Below are 16,055 nucleotides of genomic sequence, written 5' to 3'. Positions count from 1 at the left end.
GAGACTGCTTAATGTATTCTAGACGCACTCACTCTTAATAAGACTCTGCATGGCAAGAAAGTCTTTATAATTTCAATTTCATAGTGTCTGGTCTTCCTTTTTTCTCTGTCTCTGAGATTAATTGATTGAGCAAGTGAGCACTTCAGACTTCACAAAATGAAAATCACCTCAAATCAACAGTGTCTACACTACTGGTTGTGAGATTTTTTTTTTTCTATATGTGTTCTTTTTTGTCGACGTTCTTGGGCTTGCAGAGAATTGTGGATGGTTTTAAAGCCACTCCCCCTTTGAAATGCTGGTGTCCTTTGTCATGGTAATGAGCCACAGTGCTGATGTAGGGCCTGGCACTGGATGGAGAAGTGTAGCAGTGAAAAAGCGTGTGTGCTGCTCCCTCCCTTTGGGGCACCCATCACTGGGGCTGAATGGAGAGCTAGAACGCCTGACTGGGTCATGTGCTCCGCTGTATATCTGGAGGTTGCAGGGACCTCCCCGATCTCCCATCAGCCACCGTTTGTCTGCGGGAGAAGGCAGAGCTGAGAGAGCTTTGGGCAAAGGGGCCCTCACCAGTGACCCACACATCAGGAGAATTGCTTCTGCATCACAGAGATTTTTTGACGGGAGCTCCGATTAGCTAGTCCTTTAACGGCACCAGAAAGTGCGCAGGTGTCTCCGCTTGTAACATGGTACCACCAGGAAGACGGCCTCTTCCCCTGTGCCGGCAAAGGCACCAGCGTCTTCACTGGAGGTAGAAGCAGCTGGGTGTGGCGAGAGGCTGCGCGCGATGAGGAAGTGTGCGCAGTATGGGCTGAGCCTGATAGTAGTGTGTGAAACAGCGGCTCGGGCTCGACCTCTCACTTCTGCTTTTGACTGCTCGTTTGCTGTCGCAGGATGTCACGGCGGGGGAAGGCAGCGAGTACGGGGACAGCGGCATCGACGGGGTGACGGCCGAGACCGAGCACCAGTCCCGGCGCTACAAGACGATGTCGGCGTCCTTCTCCGTGTGCTCGGCGGCGGGCCGCAGCGTGTTCGCCGGCAGCGACAGCGGCAGCAGCAGCGGCGGGGGCGGGGCGGCCGAGGCCGCCCAGGGCGTGTACGAGAACTTTCGCCAGGAGCTGGAGATGAGCTCCTGCCAGACGGACTGCCTGGAGGAGGCGGGGTCGGCCGTGAGCGACGAGCAGAGCAGCGGCACCATGAGCTCCGCCTACCAGTCGGATGCGCTGCTCGGCACGGCCCAGGGAACGGTGCGCAAGGCCGGCGGCCTGGCCGTCAAGAACTTCCTGGTGCACAAGAAGAACAAAAAGGTGGAGCCCGCCACGAGACGCAAGTGGAAGCGCTACTGGGTCTCCCTGAAAGGTCTGCTTCATCCCTGCTCCAGCCATGCAGCTTTTCGCTGTCTCTCATTCACAGCTCAGCCTATTGCTGCACATTTATGATGACCTCAAGGGTCACGCCATCACAGTAATGGCAAATCAGAGATGACGTATTCAAAAGCATTTTATTTGTGCTCGTACATAATATGTCAGTGTTGTACTGCAAATTCTTGACGTACTGTGCTGTTTGCCTTGCTTTGCCTGATCAATTAAAGTGTAATCTAATTTCAGTGTTTTCTGCGACTGAGGGTTGGGTGTTGCCGCTAATACCGCTTAACCTTGTTTCAAATCCAATCAACATCGGAGTGACATTCATTCCTTCAGAATTAAAAGCTGCACTTCTTAATTTTGGCCACTGGAGAGCAGACTGATATCGATCAATTCACAGCAGACCAAGCTAGCTGTTTAATTTTGTTCTCCTCAGAGATGTTGCACATGGGATTCGTGAAACAGATTAGTAATTGTGTTAAAGTGAAGTGATCATTTCATTTCAAAACCTGTTGCCACTAGTTTAGCCTAGCAAGCTGTATTTATTTCTCTCTTTTCAGGATGTACTCTTTTCTTTTATGAGACGGATGGGCGGTCCGGGATTGATCATAATAGCGTTCCAAAGCATGCAGTTTGGGTGGAGAACAGCATCGTCCAGGCTGTCCCAGAGCACCCCAAAAAGGACTTTGTGTTCTGTCTCAGTAATTCACTCGGGGATGCCTTCCTTTTCCAGGTGAATACATCTCAGGCCAATTTTGTCTTTCAGATATCAGTCAGTCATTTTAGAGATTTCCATCTCTTCTGTTGTAGTACTTGTTGAACTATTTCCCTTATTCCACCATGTAAAAAATAAGATTTCCCCATTCTTGCTCTGCTGTGTCTCTCAAACAAAATTATTTAAGAGTCCTTAAATTAGTCCAGAGAAGTATCTTTGCAGAGCCTATAACACAAGTCAGTAAAACAGCTACATGCACTGGGAATGTAGTCAATGCAGTGATCCTTATCCTGTGCCTGTTGACCTCTGACCCCGTCCCCCACAGACCTCCAGCCAGACGGAGCTGGAGAACTGGATCACGGCGATCCACTCGGCCTGCGCCGCGGCCGTGGCCCGTCAGCACCACCGCGAGGACACCGTGCGTCTGCTCCGCACCGAGATCAAGAAGCTGGAGCAGAAGATCGACATGGACGAGAAGATGAAGAAGATGGGCGAGATGCAGCTGTCGGCCGTCACCGACACCAAGAAGAGGAAGACCATCCTGGAGCAGGTATAGTCTTCGCTGTCACTCAGGCCTACAGCAGTGTCTGGGAAGAAAGTTGGCACTCTTTACTTGGGACTGAAGGTGGGGGCGGGATGGTGAAGGCCATACCATGATTTCACGACAATACAATAGTGTCGTGTTGCTTCAGTGCACATGAATCAACAGAGTCTTTAGATGGGGGTTCCCTCTTATGTGGGAGAGAACAACGTACCTTTTTCATTCCTGCCATTACTTTATAACTTTTTAGAGCCTTTAATAGCTGTTTTTAGTCTCCAAATTGCCTGCAAAGCTTGTGTTTTGGTTAATGACTGTTTACATGTGAGGGAGATCAGACTGTCTTTGTGCCTGCTGGCAGGTAGGGGCCGAGAGCTCGCCCGTGTCAGGCTTCACTTTGTGCGCTGATGAATGGGAGTGAATGGGAGTGGGGGTTCCCTCTCGGAGAGCTGCAGAGCCCCCTGCTCCTGCCTGCCAGTGGAATGTGGGGCATTGTTCCCGGCTGCTTTGGTGATGCTTGGCAGCAGGACAGCCCCCCTCTCGGTGGAGGCTTTATTCCATCGTCTCAAATATAGTACAGGGGGCCGTGACTAGGAGGGGACGCCCCAGTGAATAATCACAATGTCCTGCTCCACTGCCCCTGAAAATGCCACCCCATTAACACGGAGAGCTGTGCAGAAACTGAGGCAGCTCTTCTGAAACTTGAACGGGGTTCGTCCTTCTCGGAAACCCCCTGCAAAGGGTATTGTCTCTTGAACCTTGTGATGTCCTTTTTTTTCTTTTTTTGGCAAAAGTACCACTCCCAGATTTCTTTGATGCGCATTCAGGAAACAAACAGCATCTGCCAGTGCATCTCTGTGCCGAACCTTTGATACTCCCACCCTTTCCTCTTTTTTTCTTCCTCCAGATCTTTTTGTGGGAGCAGAATTTGGAGCAGTTTCACATGGATCTGTTCCGCTTTCGCTGTTACCTGGCCAGCCTGCAGGGCGGCGAGCTGCCCAATCCCAAGCGCCTCCTGGCATTCGCCTCCCGCCCCACCAAGCTGGCAATGGGCCGCCTGGGCATCTTCTCCGTCTCCTCCTTTCACGCGCTGGTGAGTGCCCGTTGCTCTGCCCACACCCGGGTGTGACAGTCACGTCCTGTCTTCATGTCCGTCTCACCCTGCGTCCTCCTTCACAGACTGTTGAGCCGAGTTTTCGTGGTGAGGCCTTTATTCCTGTGCTCGAATTGCTCGCGCTGTGGAGAAACGCCTCACTCTTTCAGACCGACGAAAAGATAACCTTTTGATAACATCTTGGCTTCGCTGCCTCAGCTTGGCAGGAGGAGCGCTTTTCCCACGGTGCCGAGCTGCCCAACTGTTGTCAAAGGAGACCGTGTGAGGCAGGTGGTCCAATGTTAGACAGTTGGTCTCTTTTGTGAAATAGTTCCTGGATAAGCAATACCACAACTTCCTCTTGGTGCATGTCATTTGAATTTTGAACTTTTTTTTTTAGCTATCCTATTTTTTGTGCTGTTCGGTTTACATGACAAAAAATACGTCAAGATTAAATCAGACTGTTTGCTGCATAAACAGTTGCTATATCACCAGTGCAGTGAAAGATAAGCATATAGCCCACAACTATATCAGTTACGGGCTTGCCATAGCTTGCTCAGCTACCTCACAGTAAACAGCAATAACAGATTTTTTGAAAATCTTTCTAAAGGTTATTGAAATTGCAAATATATATGGTAATATGAATTCAGTTTTGAGGAAAACCATCTCCAGTGCTGAGACAAGTAGGGTGGTGCAGCTGACATTACAAATAGGAAATTTGGAAATATCGATTTGCCGCATCATATGGTGTAATGTCATGCAGCCATGTGCCCTTCCTGTTTCACATCCATGCTGGCAGTACATCACTCTATTTGGACAGAAAGAATGGAGCCAAGAAATGTCTGAGAAATCAGATCTGAGCGTGAATACACCTCAAAATGAGAATGTGACTGCCTGACTTCGGTTTCATAACAGCACCTGTCATGGCCGCCTCCGCAGCTCTGAATAGTAATAAAAAAAGACTGATTTTCTTCAGCTGAGAGCACCTGTCTTTCACAGCCCTTCACAGAGGTGAGGTGATTGACTCTGGCTTTCGAAAATTTGAAAGCTATGAGAGCATTGAATAGCATTTTAATTTGGAGCACAGAATTGGCTGATCAATACGATTCCTGTTCCCAGCCTCCCACACAAGTCTTGGTGCAGGTGGGCGTCAGATGACTCTGACAGCAGGAGGGAACGATGAACAAGAGGCGATCTCGAAGCACTTTCCCACGTACAGTCCTTTGAACATGCTTCTTCAAACAGCTCTGTTCTTCCCTCTCTCTTTCTCTCTCTCAGAAAAAAAAACACACCATCAAGGCTGAGATCTAAAAGAGAGGAGAGATGTGGAAGAAAAACAGAACAGAATGCTGTGCTGTGGACAGATCAATGTAACACTCACAAGGGGGAAAGGCTTCTGACACAACCTGTCAATTAAAATACTGCAGAAATACCTGACTGAATTTATTTGAGGCATATTATGAATGGGTAGAAAAGTGGCTGACGCAATTCAGAAGGAAAAAAAAGAGCCCCCGAAATTTGATCGGATATGAATTAACCAACAAATGCCAGGTTGTATTTCAATTAACATGCACCTGCAGTAGAGGAATTACACAGAAAACATCTCCGTATATGCTTAGTTTATTGCCTATATAACTATAAGTATGCCATCCTCACTGAGATCAGTCTGAAATGGAAGTTATGTTTTCTTCTCTCTAGGCTGCAATACTCTCTCTGGGTGTTGCTGGTTTAAGCAGCGATGCTGGGATTCTTTGGAAGCCTGCAACCCTGGGTTGTGATATTGTGACTGGTTGTCTGTTCATTTAGTCAGTGACATTTGGATTTTCTGGAACCCTACTGCTATGGATTGAGATACTGTGACTCTGGGTGTCTGTTGGTTTAGCTGTGATACCCTGACTCTGGGTGTCTGGTTGCCTGGTTTGTAATACTGTGACTGTCTTGGGTGTCTGGTGGTTTAGACTGTGACATTGCAGCTCTGGGTATCCAGGTGGTGCTGGTGGTCCAAGCCGTGACACCATGACACCCTCGGTGTCTGTTGGTGTGGGTAGGGATACTCTGGCCCTTGGAGTCTGCTGCAGTAGACTGTGGCTCCCTTTGGGTTTGTACTGGTTCATGGCATGATAACACTCCTCTTCCTGCATATCTGCTCAATGGGCGCTACTGTGATAGTGTGAGCAGACATGTTAAGTCATACATTACATTACATTATTGGCATTTAGCAGACACCCTTATCTAGACCGACGTACATAGATTTACTGAGGCAGTTCTGGGTTAAGTACCTTAACAAAGCTTGCAACAGCAGTGCCCCAGCGGGGAATTGAACCAGCAACCTTTTGGTCCTTACCACTATGCTACGCATGTTACTACGGGTCCCCTTTCCGTCCCGGATTTCCTGTTTCCCATGGTGCTCCTTGATTTCCGCAGGTGGCAGCACGCACAGAGAGTGGCGTGAGACGGCGCACGCAGCTCATGTCCCGCTCGTCCAGCAAGCGCAAGAGCAGGTTCTCCTCCCTCTGGGGGCTGGACACCACGTCCAAGAAGAAGACCAAGGGCCGGCCCAGCATAAATCAGGTCAGCACACTCTCTGACATGCTCCGGCAAGCCTTTTTGTTGTAGATTCCTGTCTCTCCTTGGATTCTTCTTGTACAGTTACACCACAACGCATCACAATTGTAATATAAATCCCTTGAATTGCCTTACTGTCCAGGGGGCACAGGAAGCTGCTTCACGTTACACAACTTAGAATAAGCTCTGTGGTCTATCCTGGCTGTAAATTACCAAAACATAAATCATTTTGGTAATATAATAATAGACATATTGAAAAATAAATGTGTAATTTTTTCCCTGTTTGTGAAACCTAGTCCCCAGTGTTCTTTCATTCTTAGGTATTCATTGGTGGTGAGGAGTCCCTGAAGAACGCTCTGGAAGGCATGTTCGAGGACTCAGCCAGGGAGAGTGTGGTAAGTGAGATCCGTTAAGCCTCAAAGCTTGGCAACAAACTGTTATCATAGCCGCTGTTGCGCGGTGTGGACGCGTTTGTGTCTTTCTGGGAGACAAGAACCGAAACACTTTCATTGTGTCTGAAACCTCTAAGGGCACATCGTGCTGAGTTTACTGCCTCCTCCACCGCCAACGCACCCCAAAATTCCTGGCAGGGTAACCAGGAGGTGTGACTGATTGCTTGGGGGGGGGGGGGGTCATGTAAAACGGGGCTTCGACTTCCTGGCTTCACATGCATGCGTTATTGGTCTGCGAAAGGGACAGATGGTAGGAGGGGTGCACACTGATCCCGCGGTCTGCTGCTGCGTGTGTGGGCGCTGTGCAGACAGGTTCTCCAGACAGACCGAGCGCACGCTCAAACGAGGCCAGTCGCCGACTGGACACAGATCATTGATTTTTAGAGTGGGGGGTCGCCGCAGCTCAACGGTCTGCTGTCAGTGACAAAGGGCCAAATAGGGACTAGACACAATTAAGGTTCTGTGATTGTAGACATGTCGCAGAGAGAGGAGAGGTGCTTGTTTCTTATTGATGGCCTGATGGTTGTGTCACTAATTGGACGATTGCTGATTAGAAAAATCTAGTAACACCGCACTGCAGGTCAGAGTGCAGCGTGGAGAACCTATTAAATCAGGTCATTAATCATCAGTCTGATGTTTATCACAGCAGGACATATGCCAGTGTATTTGGACTTGTCTGTGGTTATCGATAGTTTTCAGGCTACTGTAATTAGATGTAATCAGATTTTCTATCTGTGAAAAATTTCACTGACGGTGATAAGCAGATAATTGTGCCGAAAAGTGGAAACCAGATTGATTTTGCATGTTAAAACTATATGAATTATGCAACTATGTTTATAAGAAATTTCCACTGATGATGGGAAAATGTGAAGGTGATGAACCTCACGAATGTGTTCCTTTTCATAGAAGGAGAAGGAGGGGTCACTGAAGAGCATTCCCCACCACAACACAGACAATGATATTTGGGTTCCTGACTACCTCACTCCTTCCTGGGTCTGCCTGCCCAACGACCAGCCAGTGCTAGCCATCGTCCAGCCTGGGGAGTCTGCCCTGGACACCCTTGAAACCGTCTGCAAGGTAAAGAGTCCACAGCTACCCTACCTCCCACAGTTCCTCACATTCTAGAACCTTCTTAACTAGACATAGCTGCCAATGGAAGCATGTTGAACATTCTTCTTCATTCTTCACATACCCTCTCATGAACTGTTTCTGTCTTTTTAATTTCATTTGCTTTTACAATCGTGTAATTACATCATGGCATTTTAAAGGACGTGGAAAGGCAAGAGGACGATTTTAAGCTTGTTGTGTTCTGCACTGTGAGACCATCATGTCCCCTCACAGTTGCTGCAGTCGTACCCGTGGAGCGAGCAACCTCTGCTCTAATGTTACACTCCTCCCCTCTCGGCTCGTATGGATCTAGGGCAATGTAACTGATACAAGGAACTCTCACAAGCTGTTGTTCCTTTTGTGTGTTCATTGTCCTTGATCTCTGGCATTAGAGGTGACTAATGATGCTGTTTGTCCTACATGTTACCCACAAGGCCAAGCAAAGCCTGAGCTGGGTTTGCTGAAAGAGCCTATCTGTCTGAATTTGCCTGAATATGACTGTTACACATTGCAAGTCTTGATAACACCCTTAATGCCAATGGCAATACCTTCCAGATGTTGTTTATGTGAAATTCAGGGTGTTATGTGTTGCATTTTACTTTTACATCCTGGTAATCATGCTGATTGGCTGTGAAATGGTATAAGGCTATAAAAATAGTATCTGTAATATACAATATATAAGTAAAAAAATTGTGTTAGTTATTATGGCTATGTATTATTTAAGCAAATTAAAAATTAAAGCCCAATAGGCATGGAAATATACTATTTTAGTTTGAATTTCCCAGATCTCGCAGTAAACGCCCCCTGGTTACACACCACTGAGTTTACGAAGAAAAGGGAAAACGCTGTTAAATTTTGCCTCCAAAGACACAGTGAGAGCAATAACCTCATGCGGTTTCATTCACACTGAACACAGGTTTTGGCTTTGGGCATAGGATCGCTGTCTCTGATTTCTTCTGTTGCAAAACAAAATTGTGCTCCTGTAAGCCCAGCTCTGAAAGAGTGCAGGAATTCAACCTTCCATTTTGGCTTGTGGCAGCAGAGAGATGATTTAAATTTGGCGTAAATCTCCAACGATGCAGAATTGAACATATCTACATACAGTGCGGCCCCCTATCCCTTACAAGTTTTCCTGTACATCTTCCCAGTTCCTCTACATGCTTTCTATTCTTTGTGTGCTCATAGGTGACGCACACTCAAATTCCCCTGGCTTCATGTTCCACAGAATGCAAGCCTCAGGCTCTAAGCTTAAAAACTCATGCCTGCGCTCTGACCCGACTGGGACTGAAGCATGGGTAAAAGCACTGAAACAAACCAATGCTTTCCTGTTACTGTTGTAAAGGAAACAGAATGTGTTATCTTGCGGCTTTAACATTAAAGACATGACATGACCAGGATCCATGGTTTATTTTTTGTCTTTTTATGTGTTGCTTCTTTTCATTTTCTCCTTCTTTTCTTTTTCTCTTTTTTCCCCTCACCCACACCTCATTTGAAATCCTCATCATGTAGGAGCAAGGCAAGATGGGTATTGTATTATACCATACAAATATCAAGCATCATCCGCCTGGCTATGTACAGTTCACTTACATATGGCTTTGAAGATCCTTTACTCTCCACTGTACATTTAACGATTTCAAACCTGAAGTGAATGTCGGTTTGCTTGATATTTGACTTTCTGGCCTAGTCAATACATAAACGTTTTTTGCAGTATACATAAATAGTCGATGTGAGCTTTAAAGGTTAAAATTCTGTTGTAAACCCATTAGCTAGGTTTTGAAAAGTGATAGACGTGCTACTATTAAGCAAATACCCAATCCCTCTGCTTTGCAACCTGTCCTTAATTAAACTTTTACCCTAACAATGGGAAATTTAAACGTTTTGTGAAACCACGCTTGTAAAGTGCATTTCATTTTACAAACCTCAAAAAAAAAATCAGCTAAAAGTCATACCTTTTCAAATCCGTTTATTAAAGTAATGTACAAACCACAGTGCAGAGGGATTGGATAGGTCTGTGCTTCCCTCCTGCCATTACTATAAAACCGAAAGGCACTGGCACATCCTCCACTTCCATTAAAACCCATCCTCTTTTTATCTTCCTTTGAAAAATATTCTGCAGGCCCACCAGCTGGATCCTGCCAAGCATTACCTGCGTCTCAAGTTCCTGATCGAAAACCAAGTGCAATTCTATGTCCCCAAACCAGAGGAGGACCTGTGTGACTTGGTAAGATCAGGCCAGACGCCCAGGCGTCTCCCCACACTGATAAGCCAATCCTTGGGTTTCAACGCTCTGCTGAGCTCCACAGACCCGCTGTTTATTTAGTTTTCCATTTCAAATTTTTAAGCTGTTTACCATTAGGAGAATTGCACCGTCTGGGACCAACCAAGCAATGCATTTCTTAAGAAACACATGATTTATGTATACATTTCCATGAGTGTGAATTCCCAGTGGTTTTGAGAAAGTCATAAGCTATGAATTATTAATGCGACTGTATTTTTTCATCTGTAGATATCAGCATTGTTTTCCTTGGTGTCTTGTTGTGTGTGAAGTTTAGAGATTACCCTGTTACCAAGTAACCCAATTTTGCTGTGCTTTGAATATGTTTGCACTGTCAGCTCTGTATATTGTATTATGCTTCAATAGGTACCAAAAATGTTGTTAGTTTCTTTAATGTGAAGATGCGCTGGTATAGGTCTTTGTTAATTCCCTCAGACTGAATGCTGAAAGGTCCTCAAATTTCTGTTCCATCCTGTTGCCCACACATGAGAATTTAAATGAGTTATGACTCCTTACTGCAATATTTTAATAGATAATGAGTTTAATCAATATTTTATTTCTTTACAGCTCTACAAAGAGATAGAAATTTGCCCTAAGATGACTAAACTCATACAGTTTGACCGTGATGAATCTTGTGCAATTGGTTACGGTAGGTTTCACTTTGAATATTTGCTCAGGTGGTGAAGAATCAAATTGAATGTAAATATATGCTTATACAGCTTCTGGAAGCCTAAGTGTCCCCCAGCAGTGTCTGTGAGTTTAATCCTCCACTCCGTCATAAAGCTGTGATGGAGATATGGCAGCTTTGCCCTTTTGTTGCCTTTATATTGTATTCTATCAGAGTGACCATCTCACATATTTGGTGACCGGTATTTATTTAGACTGGAACCTTTGGTTGCTCTATATGTCAGTGAGACGCATTGTTATGAGCCTCCTCTAATAGCAGGCCCCTCTCTGTCTTTCCCTCCTCCTCCTCGCTCTCTCTCTCTCTCTCTCTCTCTCTCTCTCTCTCTCCCCCTCTCCCTCCCTCTCTCTCCTCTAGGCTTCTCCATCTCTGTGCTGGAAGAGGATGGCGTGCAGCAGCTCTACATCACCGAAGTGAAGGCGGGAGGATTAGCCTTCGCCAAAGGTTTATTGCTGTTATTTCTGTCAAATCGGGCTTCTTCAAGGGCACTTTCAGTCTCGTTCTGTGGCCAGATCTGTGATACAGTGGGAGTGAGAGGTGTGAGAAAGATAGTCAGAAACGGGATGGTGTGTATTTTTATCGGATGCTGGTCCTTCTGGGCGCTCCCTTTTGTGTTTTCTGGAACATTTATTGAGCTCTCCTCCTTTCCATGGGGTATTCTGTTAAAAATGAGCGGGGAAATGTGATCCAGCAGACTACTTTGTAAAGGAAATTGCTATGTAAATGCATTAATTCATTATGCCGTATTCCAAATGTCTTCCGTGACCTGAGGGGGTGTTCTCAGAAAGAGGAATTCCAGGGTGCATCGTGACCAGACTCAGCCGTTAAATGCACTGAGGAGAGCCCTTAATCCACCTCTGTCCACGTGACTCATTAATGCCGTCTACTTTAGGGGGGAGAATCTGACACCACATTATCTTTCTTCTAGAGCACATTTCCACATTTCACATAATGTGGATTTAATTCTGTGCATGCTCCGCCATACTCACAGCTCTTCTGGCTGTTTCATAAGCCTCGCCGGAAGTGACCCAGTGCTGCTGAAAAAGCCTGTGTGTGAAATCGCGTTTTTTACAGTGAAGCTTGTGGGCTGAGGTGCGCTTGTCTAACGGGGGCAGCTGTGCCTCTGTGCCTCCGCCATTTCTGACATGTCACTGCACAAAGACAGCTAGAGCACACCTCAGGGCCCTGTAGGAGGGGAAGGGATGAACTCAGACATATTCTGGTCATACGCCTCATCGTACATGATTGGTGTACTGTTGCAGTTTCGCTGTGGATTTCAATTGAGATCCAGGAGCCAGTTTGTCGATTAGATTGATAAGGGATGCAAATTATTCTTAAAATTTCTGTGATGGAGTGCTGAGCCACTGTACGAATGCTGCAACCTTTGTCAAATAGTAGGTGAGAGTCATACTTTTTAAAAATGGAGCACTGAAATCTAGTCAGACCACCTAGTCTTATATTTTTGTTTTGCTGAATTCTTGTGTGAGGGCAGGGAATCAGACATTGTTATTAGTTCATTGTTTACCCAATTTATTTAGGTGGTAATTGAGAATAGGCTCTTATTAGCACGTTCATCAGGTGTTAATTGACAATAGAGTGGGCTGGGAGTTTGGGTGCTCCTGAGGTGAAGTGGGGGATTGATCTGGTCCATGCCCTTTTTTTAAAAAAAAGACTGAATGAAAGAAAAATGTGAAACTTTTCATTTTAATTAAATTTCTTGTCTGAAAGTGTTGAACTGAAATGTTCATATCTATGACTCTGAACATCTGCAGCTGCAGAGTGTTTCTAGCCTATGTGCTGCGTAATTCACCGATCTATTGTATTTGTGCCGCAGGTCTGAATGCAGGAGATGAGATCCTGCAGCTGAATGGGAAGGAGGCCAGCTGTTTGAACTTCTCAGACATGAAGGCAGCCTTCTCTCAGATCTCCCTGTCTCTGATGGTTAGCACGCTACCAGCCCTGGACCGCCACCAGATCTGCTACCTGCCCCCACGCCGGTCTAATGGAGAAGACGAGCTCTGCACTGACATATTCTCCCAGAGCCAGGGTAAGCCCCGGCTCATGCTTTGGGTGGGAGAGTATCCATGTGCACTGGAACAGAGAAGTATCAGCTGGGATTCATACAGAAGAGTATTAGTGTGAACTGGGACAGTAGAGCATGAGTGTGGGGCAGGAATGAGTCATATTAGTATAGCCTGCTACAAAGAAATATCATTGTAGATTTGTACAGTGCAGTATTACTGTGAGCTGGTACATTGACGTATTAGGGTGGACTGGGGCAGAGAAGTATCAGCAGGGATTCACACAGAGGAGTATTAGTGTGAACTGGGATAGTGGTGTATGAATGTAGAGCAGGAATGGGGCATATTAGTGTAGCCTGCTACAAAGTTTTATCAGTGCAGATTTGTACAGAGGAGTGTTACTGTGAGCTGGTACATTGGAGTATTAGTGTGGACTGGAGGAGTCTGAACAGGACCTTATGCAACGGTTACTTTATCGCCACCTGTTGTGAAAAGCTGACATAGCGAGCTGCTCAGACTTTGGTTAGTTGTGCTGAGATTAACCCTTGTCTTTTTTTCCCAAAATAACTCTTATTAACTTCCGTAAACAATCTGAAATGAGCACTATGGTTTGTGTTTAAGGGTTAATAGGAGCATCAGATTGAATATCAGTTTTTCATCATCCTACTGGTTGTGAAACTGAGCAGTGATTTATAAACAAATGTTTGTAAGCGAAATCAGTCAGACAGTGCCTGGGTTAACTGTGAGCTCTCATTTCACAGAGGACATCCTGGACGATGGCATTGGCTTTGGTCTGGTTAGCTCGGGGGATAGTCTTGATGATGAGTACGAGATCTTTGGATACACTGAAGATGGTCTGAAGGTAAGGATGACATGAGAGTCCAAACATAGAATATTGGGAATCAATGTGTTTTGGTATCAGGTCACAGGTTACAGAATACATGAAAGTATCAACGACTAAATATGAGATGGTTTTACCAATGGGTTTTGGGTTACCTTTTCTGTGGATATATTTGGCATAAGTCCTACCAACATTGATTAATGGATATTGCTAGTCTCTATTTTAAAGATGTAGCCTAACAAGGAATTTCTGTTTCTAAGGAAGCATGGGGTGAGCTTGTGGCTTCTCTTTATCCAGAACTTTAAAGCATAAATTATAGTGTCTAGTAAATATATTATGGACTATTACCTATAAACCCAATCAGTTGAAACAACAGAATTTTATGGAAGGACCTCTAACCATCAGTTATTGATCTTCACATTTTTGGTGGAAATTGTGGCAGCTATCCATGCAATCTGAGATGCAGAGCTTTTAAACCCACATATACTTATGACTGGCTGAGACCCATTCAAAACAGCATATGAAGTGTAAAACAAAAGTTCTTTTCTTCTCTGCGTCAATGTATGAACACAAAGGCCAGCGTTTGGGTCAGGGTTATAAACACATTACGTGTTGTTTTTTTGCGTGTCGGCCGTGACCTTTCTACTAAGGCCATCTGATGTTCTGCTTCAGAAGCTGTAGTGGCTGTGAGGATCTGTCTGCCTGCTTGTCAGACCCGCAGAGAAAATTGAAGCGTGGGCGTACTCTGATAGAACCGTCAGGCCCGGGGCTAATGCAGGGCACCAGGGGATGTGCTGTCAGAGCTGGTACCGACACAACGCTGGCTCAGGTTAATAAACTGAGGTTGATGGGTACCCGCTTCGGCCCAAATGCGCAAAAGGCTCCTGGAATTTAATCTCTGTATCAGTGTGTGCCTCAAAGCTAGGTGACAGAAAGACAGAAAGAGCCGGGGCTTCCGTTGGCTTTGGTTGGCTTTGGTTGGCTTCGGTTGGCTTCGGTTGGCTTCGGTTGGCTTCGGTTGACTGGAAAGAGGTCACCCCCATTCTTGTTATTTGTTTAAGGCTGAGTGGGGCCAATGTGAAAGGTTCTGGAAGCAAGATCACCAGATCATGTGTTCAGATCTTGGGCAGATGATTGCACTTTTAACCTCGTGACAATTTATTGAACTGTGTTATGAGCCCACGACTGCGGATACAGGCTGCTGATTGTGTAAGTGAGTTTGATTAAAGTGTCAGACAAGTCAACTGGGAGAAACAACGATTTCAGATTGTGTGCTCATTGCTCTGATTGATAAGAGGTAGGCATATCACAGTGTCACCCCCCCCCCCCCCCCCCCCCCCCCCGGGGGCACAGGTTGATTGTTAGAGCTTAACTGCCTTTGACTGGTGGGATCTGCAGTGTCACCTCCTCGGTTTCTGACCTTGTCTCTGTCTCTCCGCTAGCTTCCTGTTTGGGAAAAAAAAGTTGGAATAATCAGCCCGCCTCTGGTTCGCTCACAAACGCACCATCTGCCGCAGACTCATTTATTCAGCAGGTAGAGCGGAGCAATGCGGACATTTCTGTTTTACATTTTTCATGTTTTTTTTTTTCCTCCCTGCTGCTCTTCGTTTTCTCACCCTCAACAAGCAGGCCTTGTTTGACATTTCCAGCCGTGACCTACTTCTCCTTCATCTGTAATTGCTGGATGGAGTGTGGATGCAGTGTAGCCCACTAAATTGTCTTTTTTGATTGATAGAAGTAATGGCAATGATTTTCAAGTGGTGTGTCCTTTCACTGTCCTCGCACCTCGTGAAGAAGCGTGGTTTGCTAGCCCACTGGCACACATTGTTCCGTGCTCTTTCGAATAGCTGGTGTTTCTTGTGCATCTGTCAGACAGGCTGCAGCCAAGGGGATTAGGGGGTAATTAACTGGTTTGAAGTGAAGAGAAAAGAGAACGATGCTCCTTTAATTATTCTTGCATTCTAATTGCTTGATTACGTGTGACGATTAAGATCCTTTAGCATTGGGAGAACTGACTAGTCCAAACTGCAGAGATTTAGCAAGAGATAAAAAGACAAATGGGGCACCTTACAGAAAGCTTTGGAGCTGAAGGGAAGGAGAGGACTCTGTGCATCTCCTGTTTCTTTTTTCCAGATGTGATTAAAATGCAAGAAATGTTCACACTGGCTTAAGTCAAAGTGAAGCACCTGATGCAAGGGCTAACCAAATGATGACAGATTCCTTTTTCTCCCTGAAGAAGGCCTAAGAGAAGTAACATGATCAGTGAGATTAAAGTTGCAGAGTTTCCTCCTCGTGGCGGCTGGCAAGCTGTCAGGCCACGCAGCCGGCCTTCCGAGAGACAGCTGGTCTTTTGCACTCGAGGTGACGGGGGATTGATTTTTTTTTTTTTTATTTTTGCGTGCAGT

The 16,055-nt window shown here is 45.8% G+C and overlaps 1 protein-coding gene across 4 annotated transcripts in view; it reads left to right on the top strand.

Annotated features, from left to right (window-relative positions):
* The window catches only part of LOC118782826 (T-lymphoma invasion and metastasis-inducing protein 1-like), a 63,001-nt gene that overhangs the window by 31,250 nt on the left and 15,696 nt on the right, over positions 1–16,055 (top strand). For 2 of the 4 annotated variants that reach the window (XM_036536408.1, XM_036536406.1), the window contains exons 4-15: positions 888–1,353; positions 1,919–2,091; positions 2,399–2,623; positions 3,519–3,704; positions 6,129–6,275; positions 6,590–6,664; positions 7,628–7,798; positions 9,945–10,049; positions 10,671–10,752; positions 11,146–11,232; positions 12,623–12,835; positions 13,571–13,671. In XM_036536408.1, coding sequence (XP_036392301.1) covers positions 888–1,353; positions 1,919–2,091; positions 2,399–2,623; positions 3,519–3,704; positions 6,129–6,275; positions 6,590–6,664; positions 7,628–7,798; positions 9,945–10,049; positions 10,671–10,752; positions 11,146–11,232; positions 12,623–12,835; positions 13,571–13,671 — 2,031 coding nt within the window. The remainder of the gene's footprint in view (positions 1–887; positions 1,354–1,918; positions 2,092–2,398; positions 2,624–3,518; positions 3,705–6,128; positions 6,276–6,589; positions 6,665–7,627; positions 7,799–9,944; positions 10,050–10,670; positions 10,753–11,145; positions 11,233–12,622; positions 12,836–13,570; positions 13,672–16,055) is intronic. The other 2 variants (XM_036536409.1, XM_036536412.1) reach the window with 2 other exon arrangements.

Source organism: Megalops cyprinoides, chromosome 9 (assembly GCF_013368585.1).
Source record: "Megalops cyprinoides isolate fMegCyp1 chromosome 9, fMegCyp1.pri, whole genome shotgun sequence".
In the NCBI taxonomy this organism is placed as follows: Eukaryota; Metazoa; Chordata; class Actinopteri; order Elopiformes; family Megalopidae; genus Megalops; species Megalops cyprinoides.
Note: the sequence above shows the minus strand (reverse complement) of the source record. Positions and strands in the feature narration are given on the sequence as shown.